This window comes from Hermetia illucens, chromosome 5, assembly GCF_905115235.1.
Source record: "Hermetia illucens chromosome 5, iHerIll2.2.curated.20191125, whole genome shotgun sequence".
Classification (NCBI taxonomy): domain Eukaryota; kingdom Metazoa; phylum Arthropoda; class Insecta; order Diptera; family Stratiomyidae; genus Hermetia; species Hermetia illucens.
The window spans coordinates 73675932-73690738 of record NC_051853.1 but is presented as its reverse complement, the minus strand read 5'-3'; the positions used below and the strand labels follow the sequence as shown (position 1 = coordinate 73690738).

At 39.3% G+C, this 14807-nt stretch overlaps 1 protein-coding gene across 4 annotated transcripts; it reads left to right on the top strand.

Annotated features, from left to right (window-relative positions):
- Window positions 1-2905: 2905 nt before the first annotated feature.
- LOC119657808 (protein spaetzle-like) lies at window positions 2906-13744 on the top strand. Of its 4 annotated transcripts, none has more exons than XM_038064909.1 (4): window positions 2906-3396; window positions 12075-12099; window positions 12635-12959; window positions 13210-13744. In XM_038064909.1, exons 1-4 carry the CDS (start codon window positions 3304-3306, stop codon window positions 13385-13387), a joined length of 621 nt encoding a protein of 206 aa, XP_037920837.1. In that variant the 5' UTR covers window positions 2906-3303; the 3' UTR covers window positions 13388-13744. The 4 variants fall into 4 exon arrangements, with proteins under 4 accessions (XP_037920837.1, XP_037920836.1, XP_037920834.1 ...); XM_038064908.1 differs by having other exon boundaries at window positions 2910-3396; window positions 12072-12099; XM_038064906.1 differs by having other exon boundaries at window positions 2918-3396; window positions 12620-12959.
- The last annotated feature ends 1063 nt before the right edge of the window (window positions 13745-14807 follow it).

Here is a 14807-nt window from a genome sequence, read left to right as displayed (position 1 = left end):
AAAGAAGCATGCTCGGTTGTGGTCCTTACAAAGGTCCTCTTGCAGGCTAATAAGACTATGCAGGTCTTCTTACCCCTCGATTCTTTGTTCAATCTACAATTTAATTTAGCAGCCAAGATCATACTTTATGTACATAGGCGCACCTTCACCAAAGTTCTTTCAACGATTTAACTTACAATGGAGGGAAACATCCTTGACACCAATATCACCGAATTGTCGGCGTACGTCACAACCTACACAGCACTCCTGTTCAATATGTGTCAAATTTCGGCGCTGGCCTGGGGTTACCTGGGGTTACCTCCCAAACAGACTGGGTAATGCTAGTTCTTAGCATGGATACCATCCAATGCGTGAGATACCTTTCCAATCTTATACTGGCTAAGGTTTCCTTGATGGTGTTGATGCTGACGCAAAGTTGCGTCCAGGAACCTTCTGATTTTTTTAAAAAGAATGGCTCCTATCTTCCTTGGCTAGAATCTTACTGAGTCCCGCAGGCGTGCTGGTGCTTTCAATATTCTAGTAAAGATCACTTCTTGGCATTCTTGTTGGCCCACTTGTATCTATTCAGGTAGTCTTTGTATGGCTGGCAATGCTTCCGCCTGAAGCAGATGTTTAAGACCTCTCTGGTCAGCTTCCTGAGGCTGTAAAGACCCTCACTTCACCACGGTGACAATGCCCTGGTGCTTTGAAGGTGATTTTGAATGCCTTTTTCAGAGCCCCGACTTTGACTCCAGTTCGTCTGGCGTGCCAATGTTACCAATTTGGGCACCTGGGAGTTTGTTTTTGATAACTTGATCAAACTTTCTAAACTCGATCCTCCTGGGCTCTCTGAAGGGAAGACCTCTACAGTGAGTTTTAGACTGAAAAGTGTGCAACTGTGATTGGAGAAAATACACTTCAGTTCTTCACCCTAAAACCGTCATTGTCGGTTAGTACGGTGGCGTCCCAACAGTCACATTTCCCCGAGGTTGGGAAATGAAAGGCAGTGCACCAATCTCTGCTACACACCTATCGTGTTTTGTGATATGTGTTAATAATAAAATCAAAGGCAGACTCAACTCTTTTTTTGATTTCCGAGCTACCCCAAAGCGTATGCTTTGCGCAAACTATCAACAGGGTGGGTTTCTTTGTTGCGATGGTCGACATCATATGTTGTAGTTCTTTTGGTTGAGCTGATCCGTCCTGAGCCATGGAAGCTGAGGAGATATACACGTTTACTGCTCCTGTCTGCTCCAGTTTAAATACGGTTAGGCCTAGTAGATTAGCTGATTCACACTTGGAGTGCAGTAGATTCCTCTCTGCTACCTTCAGGAGGTTCGTCAGTGCCTGTAGGACCGTTGGTCTTTATCTGATCTGACAGTTCGATGTCGATTGGATCTAGGTGGTTGTTCGGTTTCGCGGTGCTTTCACTTTTGAGTTCCTGACTGTGAATTACACTTTATAATTCCCTTTTTAAGAGTGCGGAGCAGATAAGGTTGGCTGTTCATCTGGAGTTCCTCCCCTTTGATAAACATCCAGTCATCCATTGGAATCCAGGAATTTTGAACATGTAAGAATTGGATGAACTGGTTATTTTCCATGCGGATCTGCCGTAACTAAATGCCGTGACCGGTCTCCTGGTCCTTGAATAAGAGTTCAATGCACCCTCTCGCTTGGTTTGCGATGGCCAACAATTTTGTCAACCTTCGTTTTTGGGGAAGGGAGAAGGGGTTACGTCGTGCCTAAAATATTCCAAGCTCGTATACTAAGGACTAAACTTCCCATTGATAACGCAGCTCTCTGCGTTAGCTGTTCCACCTTGGCTTGGGATCCTGTTAGCAATTTTTTTTGGTGCAGCGAGGAGGGTCTCCCGGCTGTTGGTTGGGCCCATTCCACCGCCAGATCCGCTTGCCACGAACGCATGGACAGTAGGCAAACGAATCCTCGTCAGTTGGATGAACCTACTTCCAGCCTGGCCCTAAAAACTCTTGGCTCGTACGAAAACGGTTTTCACATGCCACTGCTGGGAGGTAATTCGAGGACTTGCGGAATTATGCAATCTTAACTTGGAGCATAATAATGCCAGGCGGCGTTAGCTGGTAAATTGCAAGACGCATTCTCGAGCTTTTATTCCCCTCTACCCTCGCTAAAAAGGGATACTTACAGAGAGAGATAAATAGGACCTTAAAATTTCGACTGTTTCTTTAACAACTTAATGCCCACGGATGGGATTAAGTAACTGATAGTTACAAAATGTAGAAATATCCTATAAACCTGGAACCAACCTAGTGGAAGAGCCCGAAGAGCGTCCATCATGCCTAGTCAGAAAAGGCATCACTTCTCAGCTGTACAAATTGTAAATGCAATTCAAGGACAAAAGTCAGTTGGAGCGACACCTCATGAAGACGAAGGATCAAGCTGGGCTAAATCGCGTCAGCAGTGATATAATAAATCTAATGCAATGTTTTTGAGGAAAAATATGTCACCTACACGAGCCAAGAAAGTGAAGCACTTCGCTTAGTAACTTTATTATTTTTCCATTTCACCCTCTTCTGTTGACTCTGCATGCAAATTATTCTTGATTGGACTTTGCACGTAGGTTTTGTCGTTTTCATTGCTCCAAGACTTCCACCATCATGTGATTCCGTTGCGCTTAAGCAAGGTTCTACGATTATAAGAGAGACCTACCGGTACAACTACGACGATCAACATCAAGAAGTTCTCAGTTCAGATGCTGATTTAGATAGTCTTTAGAACGTTCGGAAACAATCGAGTTTTTGTCAAGGTCAGTTTCGCTTTAGATTACATCTAAACCCGATTCGGCTCTATTTGAGTCTTGTTATCTATTTCGCGGAGGGTTGTTCGCATCTGTTGACAAGAACGCCAAAAAAAAAAATACTTACCACTTTGCATTCTCGTTCTCTTCTTGCTGGAAGAAGTTCGTTGGTATATCCCACACTCAAAGAGTGAGCGTTAGTGCTCCACTCTTTGAGATAATTAGCATTTTTATTACTGGTTCAAAACGAATCGTTCTTATCAATTATTGGTTTATTTTTTTCCTGGCTTGCTCGGAGGGGAGCTGTCCAGCTCAGTTAAGTACGATCCGCTATCAGCTCCTCAACTGGAATCTTAACCTTGTCGACCTTAGTTTATTACCTACCTACCGAGCAAGATTCTTATATTCTACTGGAACACAGACAACAGTTCGAATCTAGCAAGCACTCCGCTGAGACGATTCTTAGTAAACAGAATATAAATAAATCGTACAAATAATAACAAATATCGCGGATAAAGTTTGAAAAGCCGGCGTGATAAATTCTATCTATGACCATGTATCCGAGTGTATCTAAATTAGTGGAAGGAGATATGTCAAAATTTTGCTATACCGCCGGAGTTATTTTTTTATTGTTAATGCTGGTGAGTTTGCCTTTATTCTGGACGAAAGGGTTGGATGAATTCAGCCAGGTGGTGCCCCTGAGTTATGTGTCTGCAGCACTTGATATCTCGAGGAATAGATAGGTCGACATGAATTAGCGACTAAGTGAAGAGCTAATTAGAATACTCATACATATTCATGTGGCGGTAATGTTCTAAGTTCTGACTCAGATAAAGATAGTGTTGCTGTCGAATAGACGATTAGCTTGTTTAGCGTATATGAGTGCCAATCGTGCGGGGGCGATCATAGTGCCGGAATCAGTCATGCTTTCTTAAATCTGTAAATGAAACGTGTTTGCTGATAATGGCATCGTTATTAGCATATATGCACATGTGTACTTAGGTGGTTACTGTGACCTTTGCTTAATTATTTTATAAGTTGTTCAGAATAAACGCGGTGCTATCTTGCCTGTTAAAAAATGCAGAAGTGATGTTTGAATCAATGCCGGATAAATTTTATGTTTATGTTTGCTATTGTTATACGTAATTAATCATGGCGAGTAGTATGTGCATGAACGTTTTATTCGTAGGAAACCGTATATCTTGTAATTGCACCCGCTTTGATGCTAATTATTATTGGCTCAAATGTTCAGTGCTTGCAATGAAATTGTTTAGTCAACCATTTAAAGTGGAAAAAGCGAGATTTTTATATTTTATTTTTCTTGAGTATGTGGAGACGATTACTAGATGTTTGTATCATTTTCTAGAATTAACATCTATAATTAGCATGGGAATTTTAAAGGACTTATTCTCCAGAAACCTCAACAACTAACCTAATTTAAGGTCTTATACGTAGTTCTTAACCAATATAGGATTTTATTGTCTTCAATTTATTTCTGTCATCAGGAAGGAAGCTAAAAATTATTATTCTGTGTTAGAAAAATAAGGGGTAAGGGAGTAGTAATAATCCTAATGTTAGGAGGTGAGTTGGGTACAATAAAGGCCGTTTGGTGGCTTATGAGGCCACCGGTGGAGAGGACAACCACTCTAGCTTTTCGGTCAAATTGGCGGTTACCATTGAAGTGCGAGTCGTTTTCAGAATTTATTCGACAAGATCTTTATCGCCAATTTTAATTCCCAGATGGTCGGCAATTGAGAGATTTTGGTGCGACTGATAATTTTCTATGTACTTAGCTATTTATCTAGTGAATGTTAAGCCGATGCGAAGCGGTTCTGTGGTTTCGGATAAAATTTCATTAAGTATGTACATAATCCGTACATTTCGTCATTTCTGAATAGGTGGTTGCAGTGGGGTTGAATAAAGTATGTCTTTCTTTGAGGTGTATGCACTCCATATATCCTGCAGAGGTATCAAAAGGGGCGTGTGGTTATGTGCATGCAGTAAAAAATGTTGAGGTAGGACTATTGTACAAAAATGTGAACATAACATATCACCTTGTTTTGTGGAGGTTTTTGGGTAGGTTACAGTTAATTGCGATGCCTAGATTGTACTGTGAGAATGGAAGTTGTTTTAATTTTGAAGGATTCGTTCTTAATGCTGGAGAAAACTTGTGATGTTATTCTCATCCTTACCATCCAGGGACAATTTTTTTTTATTATTTTGGATATTATAGCTAGAGTAGAGCTTGTCCAAACATACATACATACATTCAGAATGGTTTCATTTATCATGTCTTTTGTAGATTTGTTTATTATGGAGGACGTGCAAATTCGGTATTAAATACCGTCGAATTTAATTCATTTAATGACTCTTAGAAAAAAAGTAGAAAATCCTATTTAAACTATTTATTGAATTCGAATGTGGTAAATAAAGACTGCTCTTTACTCCGGAGCGGTAATTAATTTGCCTTCGCCAGTGGAATATTCGAAGGCGGGTTATATTATTGGAAAAAATTGATAAATAAGTGGGAAAACTAGAAGCTGGACGCTTCTGGTATAAAAGGTTTTGCGTTTCCCTATGTGAGGAACGATGAGGGCATGGTACCTCCAATTCAATTGCGCTCTACCTTTAAAACCACGCCAGGTTTGCACCTAGATTGGTTTGAGCTGATGACGGATGAGCGAAGCGGAGCGAGTTCCTACTCAAATGGCAGCTATTTGAGTAGGAACTCGCGTGTAGGGTGAGTTCTGTTTATATGATGATGACGTCATACATGACGAAATAGAATGAATTCACGTGAAATACACAACTTTAACCTTCTACAACTTTATTAGTAATAGTTGGATTGCATTCAAACTTTCTAGAATTGTGTCTTGTATTATCACGTATACTGAAGTACTGCGTACTTTTAGAATAAATTTAAGGACTTTTCAGGTGAATTTCTAAAATATAGTATAATATGATATTATTGACTTTATTTGGGTAGATAGTGGAATGGGATGTATTTTGAGGCTTAGATTGTGAATATGTGCGTCCCTGTAATTTCTTCCGATTGCTCGGTTGAATAATAATAATAATCGTTCGCGCAACAATCCATATTGGATCAGGGCCTTGAAGTGTGTTAAAGCACTTCATTCAAGACCGTAACGTCGACTGGTATCCGACGTCAAGTCACGATGCAAATCCCACTACCACCACCGAGATTTGAACCGCGGCCAGAAATGAGATCATTTTCGAAAATTGCTAATTGAACCCTTTCGTGTGATACCATATGACCACATTCTATGAAAAAGAATTTTGATCTTCCTTTTAAACCCCAGGCGAAATGATGCCACTCGTTTCATGGAAAAGAACACACAGACCACATCTTTCCACCAAATTTCGTGGCAATGGCTTCGGTGGTTTCCGAGTAAATCGGGAGTGAGAGACAGAGGTTCATTGGGCCGATTTTAATATGGTGAAAAGGGCTGGGGAGAAGTACATTCTTCATAACGAGAACTTTTATATTTCATTCGAATGCCAATTATTCTCGATAATTATGACGTCAGCATGTTATTGCATGACTTAAGTTGCATTATATCGCGCGAAATTCATGATTTTGAGCTGCTATAACTTTGATACTGGTAGCCGGATTTACACGAAGGTTGACAGAAAAATGTGCGATACGGTTCCTTATGCTGCTCCCGGTACTCCTTTGAAATTTAAGGGTGTTTTTCAGTCAGTTTCAAAAAGTTGATAATGTCCTATTAGTAAGTTTATTTGAACAGATATCTGAATGGGACATAGTTTGAGGTCTAGATTTCATATAAGCGCGTCACTCTGCTTTTTTCCAGATTTTTGGGTTGATTAGTTTTCGAAGATGACTTCTGCCTCTTTGATTGTGAACGTTTTGATTGCTTACTCAAGCATTTACGTCAAAACTAGTATCAGGTTTAGAAAGTACTAATCGAGACCTTTCCTTTGATAGCGCACATGATTATATTAGGTGCAACAAAAAATTACATCCCGTCCTTCTATGTATCGGGAGCCCTCCTTCAAACTGCATGTAAATGTTTGTCACTTACTGTTTGCGTGGGATTTAGTAGTTCTGATATGTCCACAAAATTCCGTTTGAATCGGTGTAGCTGTTTTGCAGAACAGCCCGTGTGACGGATAGGAAGACAGACAAGCAGTGAATCGATTTTAAGGGTTAATTTTGTTATTTGCAATGTACACGATATTTCGCTATAGAATCATATAAAACAGAAAAGCCAAAATGCACTCCTTACAAGAGATGTTTCTCGAGGTAACCCTGAAAGTATTTTTTTGGCCGATCTTTCTATTTGTCGTAGCAGTTTGAAAACAAAAACTCAATTTTCGCCAAAAATACGGCTCTTTTAAACAGATTTCAAGTTAGTAAAAACAGTTTCAAGTTAAAAAACAGGGATATGGAGAATTATACGAAGAAACACTGAGCAAAATTTCGGCCTAGAGCAATGGACGTTCAAATGCTCATACCTTCGTCGATTTTACTCCGATCGACTTGAAATTATGGCGCAATTGGATTGGATTTATTGGATTACAACAACGTCCAGATGGCATAAGTCTCTATATTTTAGGACTCTTTCATCCCCGGGTCCTTGCTAACCCAGAAAGTTCATATTAATTACCTTTTCATTACAATATAATGGCTTGAGGATCTTAAGGCAGGGTGGGAACCTCAAAGTTCGTCCGGATTTCAACAGCTCCACATGCGACTTGCAAAAACTTTTTTATGGTCTAAAAAACAAAATTCTTGCTTTCGACAATTAATATATTACGGTATTACATTACAAATTGGTGACTAAGACTGATCTCTAGTTGAACTCTAAACAATACAATTTATCATTTTTAGCAATGCTATCTTTTAAATAGCATGTTGGGCAATTTTAATATTGAAGTGAAATGTTATTCAGGGCACGAGTCCACTGAATTAGGTCGGGTTTGTGGAAAGGGCAGCGAATGCTCGTTTTTGTGGCTGTGGAGAGGGATGTAATTCGCCGCTTTCTTGTCTACATTAAAGCTTCGCTAGATCCTCGAGTTTGGCTAGCAAAGAGTGAAGGAAACACGTCTCGACGGAATACCTTGGTGCAATTTCAAAATTTACGGCGGACCTTCAATTTCTTCAATTTTTTTAAGATTTTTTGTTGTTTTCCACTGAGTCGGAAAGATGCCCTTCCCCAAACAGGTATCAAAACTAGAAATGAAGCCCTCCAGCTTGCTTTTATCTCTGTTTCCAAAGCCACATTTGCTATTCCGTCCACCCTGGGTGCTTGCTTAGACCCTATCTTTTTTTAGGAAATGTCAAGCTCATCCTCTGTGATAATTGGTATATCTTCAATGGTAATAGTGTATTTGCTATGGAAACAGAGTGTTCACTATTCTTCGCAATAAAAAAGATTTGATTTGCGTGGCTCTGTTGCCTTTCAGCTTAGCTATTACCATTCCGTAGGCTCCTATCCACCTGGTTATATCGGCCTCTTCGCACAGCACCTCAAAGAATTCTCTCCGGCAATATTTGCACTACGCCTTTCTTTGTACAATTTTCTCTTTATCATTCCCGCAATGTTAATTTCTTCTTGTTATCTGATTTTCTTATTCCACCAGGGTTTCGGTCATCTGTGGGTATCTCTACACCTCCATATTGAATGCCTCATAGGTGGCGACGTTTTTGACAATTTGCTCATAGGAGAAAGTGCTTCCGGCAATTCCAACCCCCTCCTATTAGGAACTTTGCTCCCTACTCGGTAGACCATGCGTTGAAGTCCCTCGCGATGACAAAAGAGGATTTTGCATTCAACACTAGTTCATGTAACATTCCACGCTTGTTGCGCTTGGCTGAGCGTAGGATACCAGCCGAATCAGCTGCAAATGAACTCAGCCAAATCAGAGTAATAATCTCGGTCGAACGCAATGCTGACCACATTTCCTCCTACCATATACTGTAGCGTACCGTTAAAGTGTTGAATGGAGTCCTCTAACACACTTCGAGGTCCTGATCCAATATGGATTATTGCGCCAACGATTATTATTATTATTTAATCTGCCAGTTTCCAGCAGATCGTTTGCCCAGACAGCTGGCAAACTGACGGTTGATGTTTGCGTGCTATACTCTCCGCAAGTCTTTTATTGCATCGACACTGTTGCCTGGAATTTGAAATTACCACCCCTCACCTTCATATGCCTTACCGTAAAATACTTACCTAAGGATCTACAAACTAAGTTCATGTATTTAAGCGTCCTTTCATCCTATCTTTTCCGGAGCTCCAGGAGCAGTTCCCCTTTTTGAGTTCTTCTGATTCTCGGGACATTGTTACCTAGGCCAGTTAACGTCGGATCTCCCTTGGTCTTCCGCAGAATCTCAGTGCAAAAAAGTCACCCTGCTCTCGATAATAACCGCGTACCGACGAGGCTTCCTTTGTTTTATCTGTGTCTTTGGATTCACAATGGTTCAAATGTTTGTTCCAATGTTTTAAGGTTTCATTTGAAATCCCGATTTGAAATCCTTCCACTATCCTTCGTTCCTTCTCTGCTACTCTTTATTTCCTCTACAGCTTTAGAATTCCGTGGGTACCTACGCAATGGGGTACCCGTAGCAGTTTATAACAGTTCTACATTGCCAATACATTGGTACGTCGAATGCCATTCCCCTATGGACTGTTTGCAGTGTTTCTTAAGCTCTCGGACCATTACCTTAATATAGCGTAGAAGGTTTTCAGGGTATTACCCATCTCCTTCAGCGAGTTTTCCACCTACATTCGTTAATACTCCATCATTTTTTTCGCCATTGGCACCGGTCTGGGTGGATAGCATTGCATTTTTCTACTAATTTGCTTAAAGGGGTCGGGGTTTGCCACCCTTCCCTTTGCACTTGTCGAATTATTTGCTCCGGTGATCCGATAATCAACTAGGGTGGCTTTTATATCATCTCGTTCTCCAATGTTATTGGTAATTTGATTTTTACATTCATAATTTTGTTCGGGTATTTGCCTTAAATTCAGATACAGGCTTGCGGGTCAACAACCAGAGCTACGAAAATCACCAACATATTGCTTCCCGCTATTTCCGTCCTACATAAAAAGTCTTATTCCTCTAACCGTTCTTTCCCACCTTTGTAATGCCCAGCTACAAAACATCAGACAGCTGTCGAAGGTTCCGTTGGCTTTGAGAAATAGTTTCTCCCGCACATCTAACTCAGGTGTTTCCCTTAGTGTTACCTACACTTAACCGCGGTTAACTCCTCTCGGGATTACAACAACGTGGCTTGTTGGTTTCCGAAATCCAAGTCCGCTTGCAAAGTAGTGCGTGGAAGTTATTGCCAACCAGTCTTCACATGCTTACGACTTTTAAATAGCCATTTCTAAGGTTTTGTGTGAAACAAAACCTTATTAAAATCGATTCAAAGTTTGTATCTCCGTCTGTCTGTCTGCTTGTTTATCTGTCATACCCGGTTTACTTGGAAACAGCTCAACCGATTGTCATGAAATTTAGTGGCTCTTTACATACAACGAGTGACGTCATTTTATGTTGAGTTTGAAGGGGGCTCCCCATATGTACGAAAGGGAGGTGTAAAATTTGTTTCGCAGATTATAGTTATATGAGGTATCAAATGAAAGGCTCGATTAATACTGAAATTGATCTGATCTTATTGCTGATATCGGGTGAATCATATTGGAGTGAGGACTCAAAATGTGAAGCCCAAAAAGTGAAACACCCCTCACCCTGCATTCACTTGATGGCGGACTGGACCACTTAGGAAACAACTTACTTCCTCTCTTGTGATCCACAAACTCCTAGTTTTGAGTTAAACACCCAAGTTTTTCAAAAAAGGTTGACTGACGGTTTCATCCAGGGTAGAGGCAACTCAGATGTTGCTTCACCTCTGCCCTGGGAGCAACATGATTGCGAATTGTATTGAAGTGAAATTCGTCGCATGTTCATGCCTAAACTAGGCCGAAGTGAATTTTTTGTTGAGGATGCAGGGGGTCCTGAGCCTGCATCCACCCGATGGTCTAATAACATGAACATGAAAACTTTATACCCAAAAGCACCCAGCTTCCGGTATCCCCACTTGTTTGTCTACGGCTGGACATTTTCCTTCCACCTACCCGACCCGCGCATAATCATGCGCTTGGAAGTACACCTTCAAATGCGTACAAGTACATGTTCGTACGTCGTCGCGAAATTACTTATCCGTACGAAGAGACGTGCCTAATGGCACCACCTCACAGTTCTTCTGTCACCTCTATTTCACTCAGAAACGGTTATATCTATTGACATGAAATTCGGTAGAAACGCTGGAACTGTGGACATTTAAATAAGTGGTGAATTACTTTGCTTCACGTCGAACTTAAGGGGGCTTCCCATACGCAAAAGAGTGGCGCAAATTTATTTTTCAACACATATAACATAATGTCTCGATTAGTATTTTTCGAAGCACCATTGGTTTTAAAGGAAAGAAGTGCGGGGGTCCTAAAGAGGTCAATCACTTTAACGACTCGTTTTCAGAAACCGCCTAACCGAAAAATCTGCAAAAATTATGTTCCATTAATACTGTACCAGGGTCTCAAAATGGCCCTCCGTTATGATATCTGCCTAAATAAAGTTGATAATAGTATATTATTATATTTAGAAAATTCATTGCAAACCCCCTTAAGTTCATTCTAGATGCGTAGAATTTGGCAACAGATTCTGATATGAGGCATTACATCACTGCTCTCTAAGAGATAACATATTAGTCCTAAAACGAATTGATTATTGTGTTTATTCAACGCCATGCATAAATGGAACCATCGTGTATCCAAACAATTTTATATAAAAAATTAACAAAGCCTGAAGAGCTTAGCTTTCGGTTTCTGACTTGTTTTAGGCCTTTGGAATAGCTTCGCTCTCTTAGTTGACTCACTCATATCAAGGTTTTTTTTTCAAAAAAAAGAATCTGCAGACTCTCTACATCTAGAAGATGTTCTCAGATTTACTAAAGCCCACGAATGCCGCAGGTAAGTGGTCATTGAACAGGCCATTTTATGGGGTTGTACAATGAGCCTAATAAAAAGCGTAAGCGTTTGGAGCTGTGATAAATGATCTGTATTTTGATTCCACATTTGAACCGTATTATACTCCAAGTATCTAAGAAACTCAAACTAGGAATTTTCAGCTGGCGGCCTTTCGATTAAGATTTAAATGTCGTTTATCCAATAAAGTCACCTGAAGCTGGATTCTCTATACAAAAATATCTTCATCGCCTTAATAAAAATGTAATGAAAAAGTAAAAATCTTGTCTTCTTTATATTTCTAGCAGATGACTACAGCAGCAAAGGCAGGAGGTACCATTTCAACTGTAAATCAGTTAGCATATCCTAATAAAAGCCATTATACTTGAATCGTCGGATTTGGCACTTTTTATAGTTGAAATAAGTGGTGGGGGTTGTTATAATGTGAAGAATAATACCTCCATTTGGGTATACTGTGAAGTTCATATTCTAAAATTTAATTTGGTGTCGCATATTCATTAGTTTTCACAACATTCATGAATATGTGAAGCTTCGAATCTGTGCTTTACACTCATAATTTTTCCGGTTTTTAAGATTTCATTGTTATAATTGTTTTCACAAAATGAATGAAGTTACAGAAACTTGTCAAAATGTTTCCGAATCATTCCCGAAACACGTTGAATTTTACTAACGAAAAAATCATACGTGACATTACGGCCTATGTCCGCAGTCACATGAGGAATTAGTACAGACTTACGCACTTTTGCAGCCTTGCCAGATGTTTCTGTTGAAACGGTCATGGAAATTAACATTAACCCCTTCTCTAAAGACTTCATGGTTTCTCCAATTCCAGATATAATGTTTCCAGATCAAGCTACTCTGTCTGCACTTGGAAAAACTACCCCAAAGTGTAAGGCAAATGGAACTGAGGTACTATGTCAAGGGGTGGAAAATTATCCAGCCAATGAATTGGAGAGTCTAATAAAATCTGACGCTACGAGGTATATGGAGTTATTTGGAGAGGACTTGCTAATTGGCCTTTCAACGAGGTTCGATCATCCTGGGGAAGAATCACTTTGCCGGAATTCGGAGCGACTCGTGTACCCGCAGAGTGGATTAAATAAAGATGAAAAATGGCTCTTCATTGTGAACCATGATAAGTACAAGCAAGGGATTCGGATAGAAGAATGTTTGTAAGTATGGGAGGAACTAACCTCCTTTTTGTGGGAAACAAAACCTCATTTGGAATTATGTTATTATTTGATCGCCTTCGTATAACTCCAAAAGTTGTTAATTTACTCCGTCACTGAAAACAGAAGAAAGGAGAACTGAAATTCAAAATTATTATACATAAGCACACATGATTCTTACATGTTACAAAGATTTATGTGTTTTTTTTATGGAATATTTTATTTTCGTAATGATTCGATTTTTCTTTGACAGAGGTGCAGGTGAGCAATGTTCCCTGACTGAAAGCTTCCCGAATAACTACAAAACGGAGTGCAGGCAGCATTATGTATATCGCCAACTTCTATCATTAAGTCCGCAGGGACGCATAGTCAAGGAGCAATTTCGGTTCCCTGCTAGCTGCAAATGTGTTGTGAAAGTGCCGGAGATGTAATCAGTTTTGCGCCCTATGTCGAATATATTATGACGAGAAGACTATTCAATGAATATCTTACAAGCAGGCTATCTACTGTACGTTAATTTGTCCTTTCGAAATTCGATAAATTTTAATAATAATTAAATTTATGTTGTAAAATTTATATTTAATTCTAATAACTATAATTGGAAATCAAAAGCATTGTTTCCATGACAAATTGAATAATATTTCTGACTCCAGATATTTTAGGAAAAAGGCAATATAGAATGAGAAATGGAATGAAAACCTGGTGATAAGACTTTAATATTATCAAAACAAAGTAACCGTTTGATGTTTGCACAAAATTTAAAAAAATAATGTTCAATGATGAACTTATGTACATTTTTCAATGGGGAACTAAATATGTGAGGGTCAATATCATTTTATTTGGTGAATTTTCGAGGAATTACAATTTCAGAATTAAAAAGAAATTGGTCATAAGGAAAAGTAAACAAAGATAACGGCAACTGATGCAATTTAGCCAGTGATTATACTCAATTTTAATATTAGGAAATATATACAAATGTATAGACAATGCTTTAGTTTCATCAGATTTGAAAGTTTTTACAAGAGGCCACGAGTTGACTATTATCAACAATGGAGGAATACCTTACGTATAAATGTCTAGAAAAGGAAACGGTTGACTGGTACCTATGTAGAAGTTAAGTGCTAGACTACACAGAATTTAGGAACATCGGAGTCGTAATGGTTCCAATATACAGATAGAAAATCCCGCAAATCAGATCATTAGACCACATCAATGGAGATAAATACGACACGTTGGTTAGCTTTAAATATATTCAATAAATTATTTTCGAAGACAGAGATAATCTGACAAGTACATGAAATGAAAATCAACCAATATATGCTCAAAATTTTATCGTTACACACCGCAACACGAAGATGTGGCAGGAAAACAAATTCCCGGGATAGAGTCAAAGGTCATACTATCGCTTCACATAGCTCATATCACTGGATTGGATAGCACTAGACAAAAACCCGTCTTATAACTTTAATATAAGCGTTTATTTTACACTAAATTATACAATCACACTGTACAATTAATTATGGAACATGACACATTTCGAGGTGTATTTACAATCGGCGCGATATGTTCTAACTCTAGAACTAGACTGATTACAAGGGCTGACCTCCAGTCCATTTATATCCGCGGAGCATTCCAGAATGGCTTGCAAAGACTTTGCTGGAAAACTACTTTGCGCCTTTGACAAGATCTCCTTACCGGCATTAGAGTCATCTGTTAACAATTATCCTAGCTAAATATTCACCCTACTGTTACATAATTTTGGTGTCCTGGCTAATTGTGATTACTACGATTTACATTGATGTCCCTTATAATTTTCCCAAAGTGATTTCCGTCAGAATATTTAATAATAAT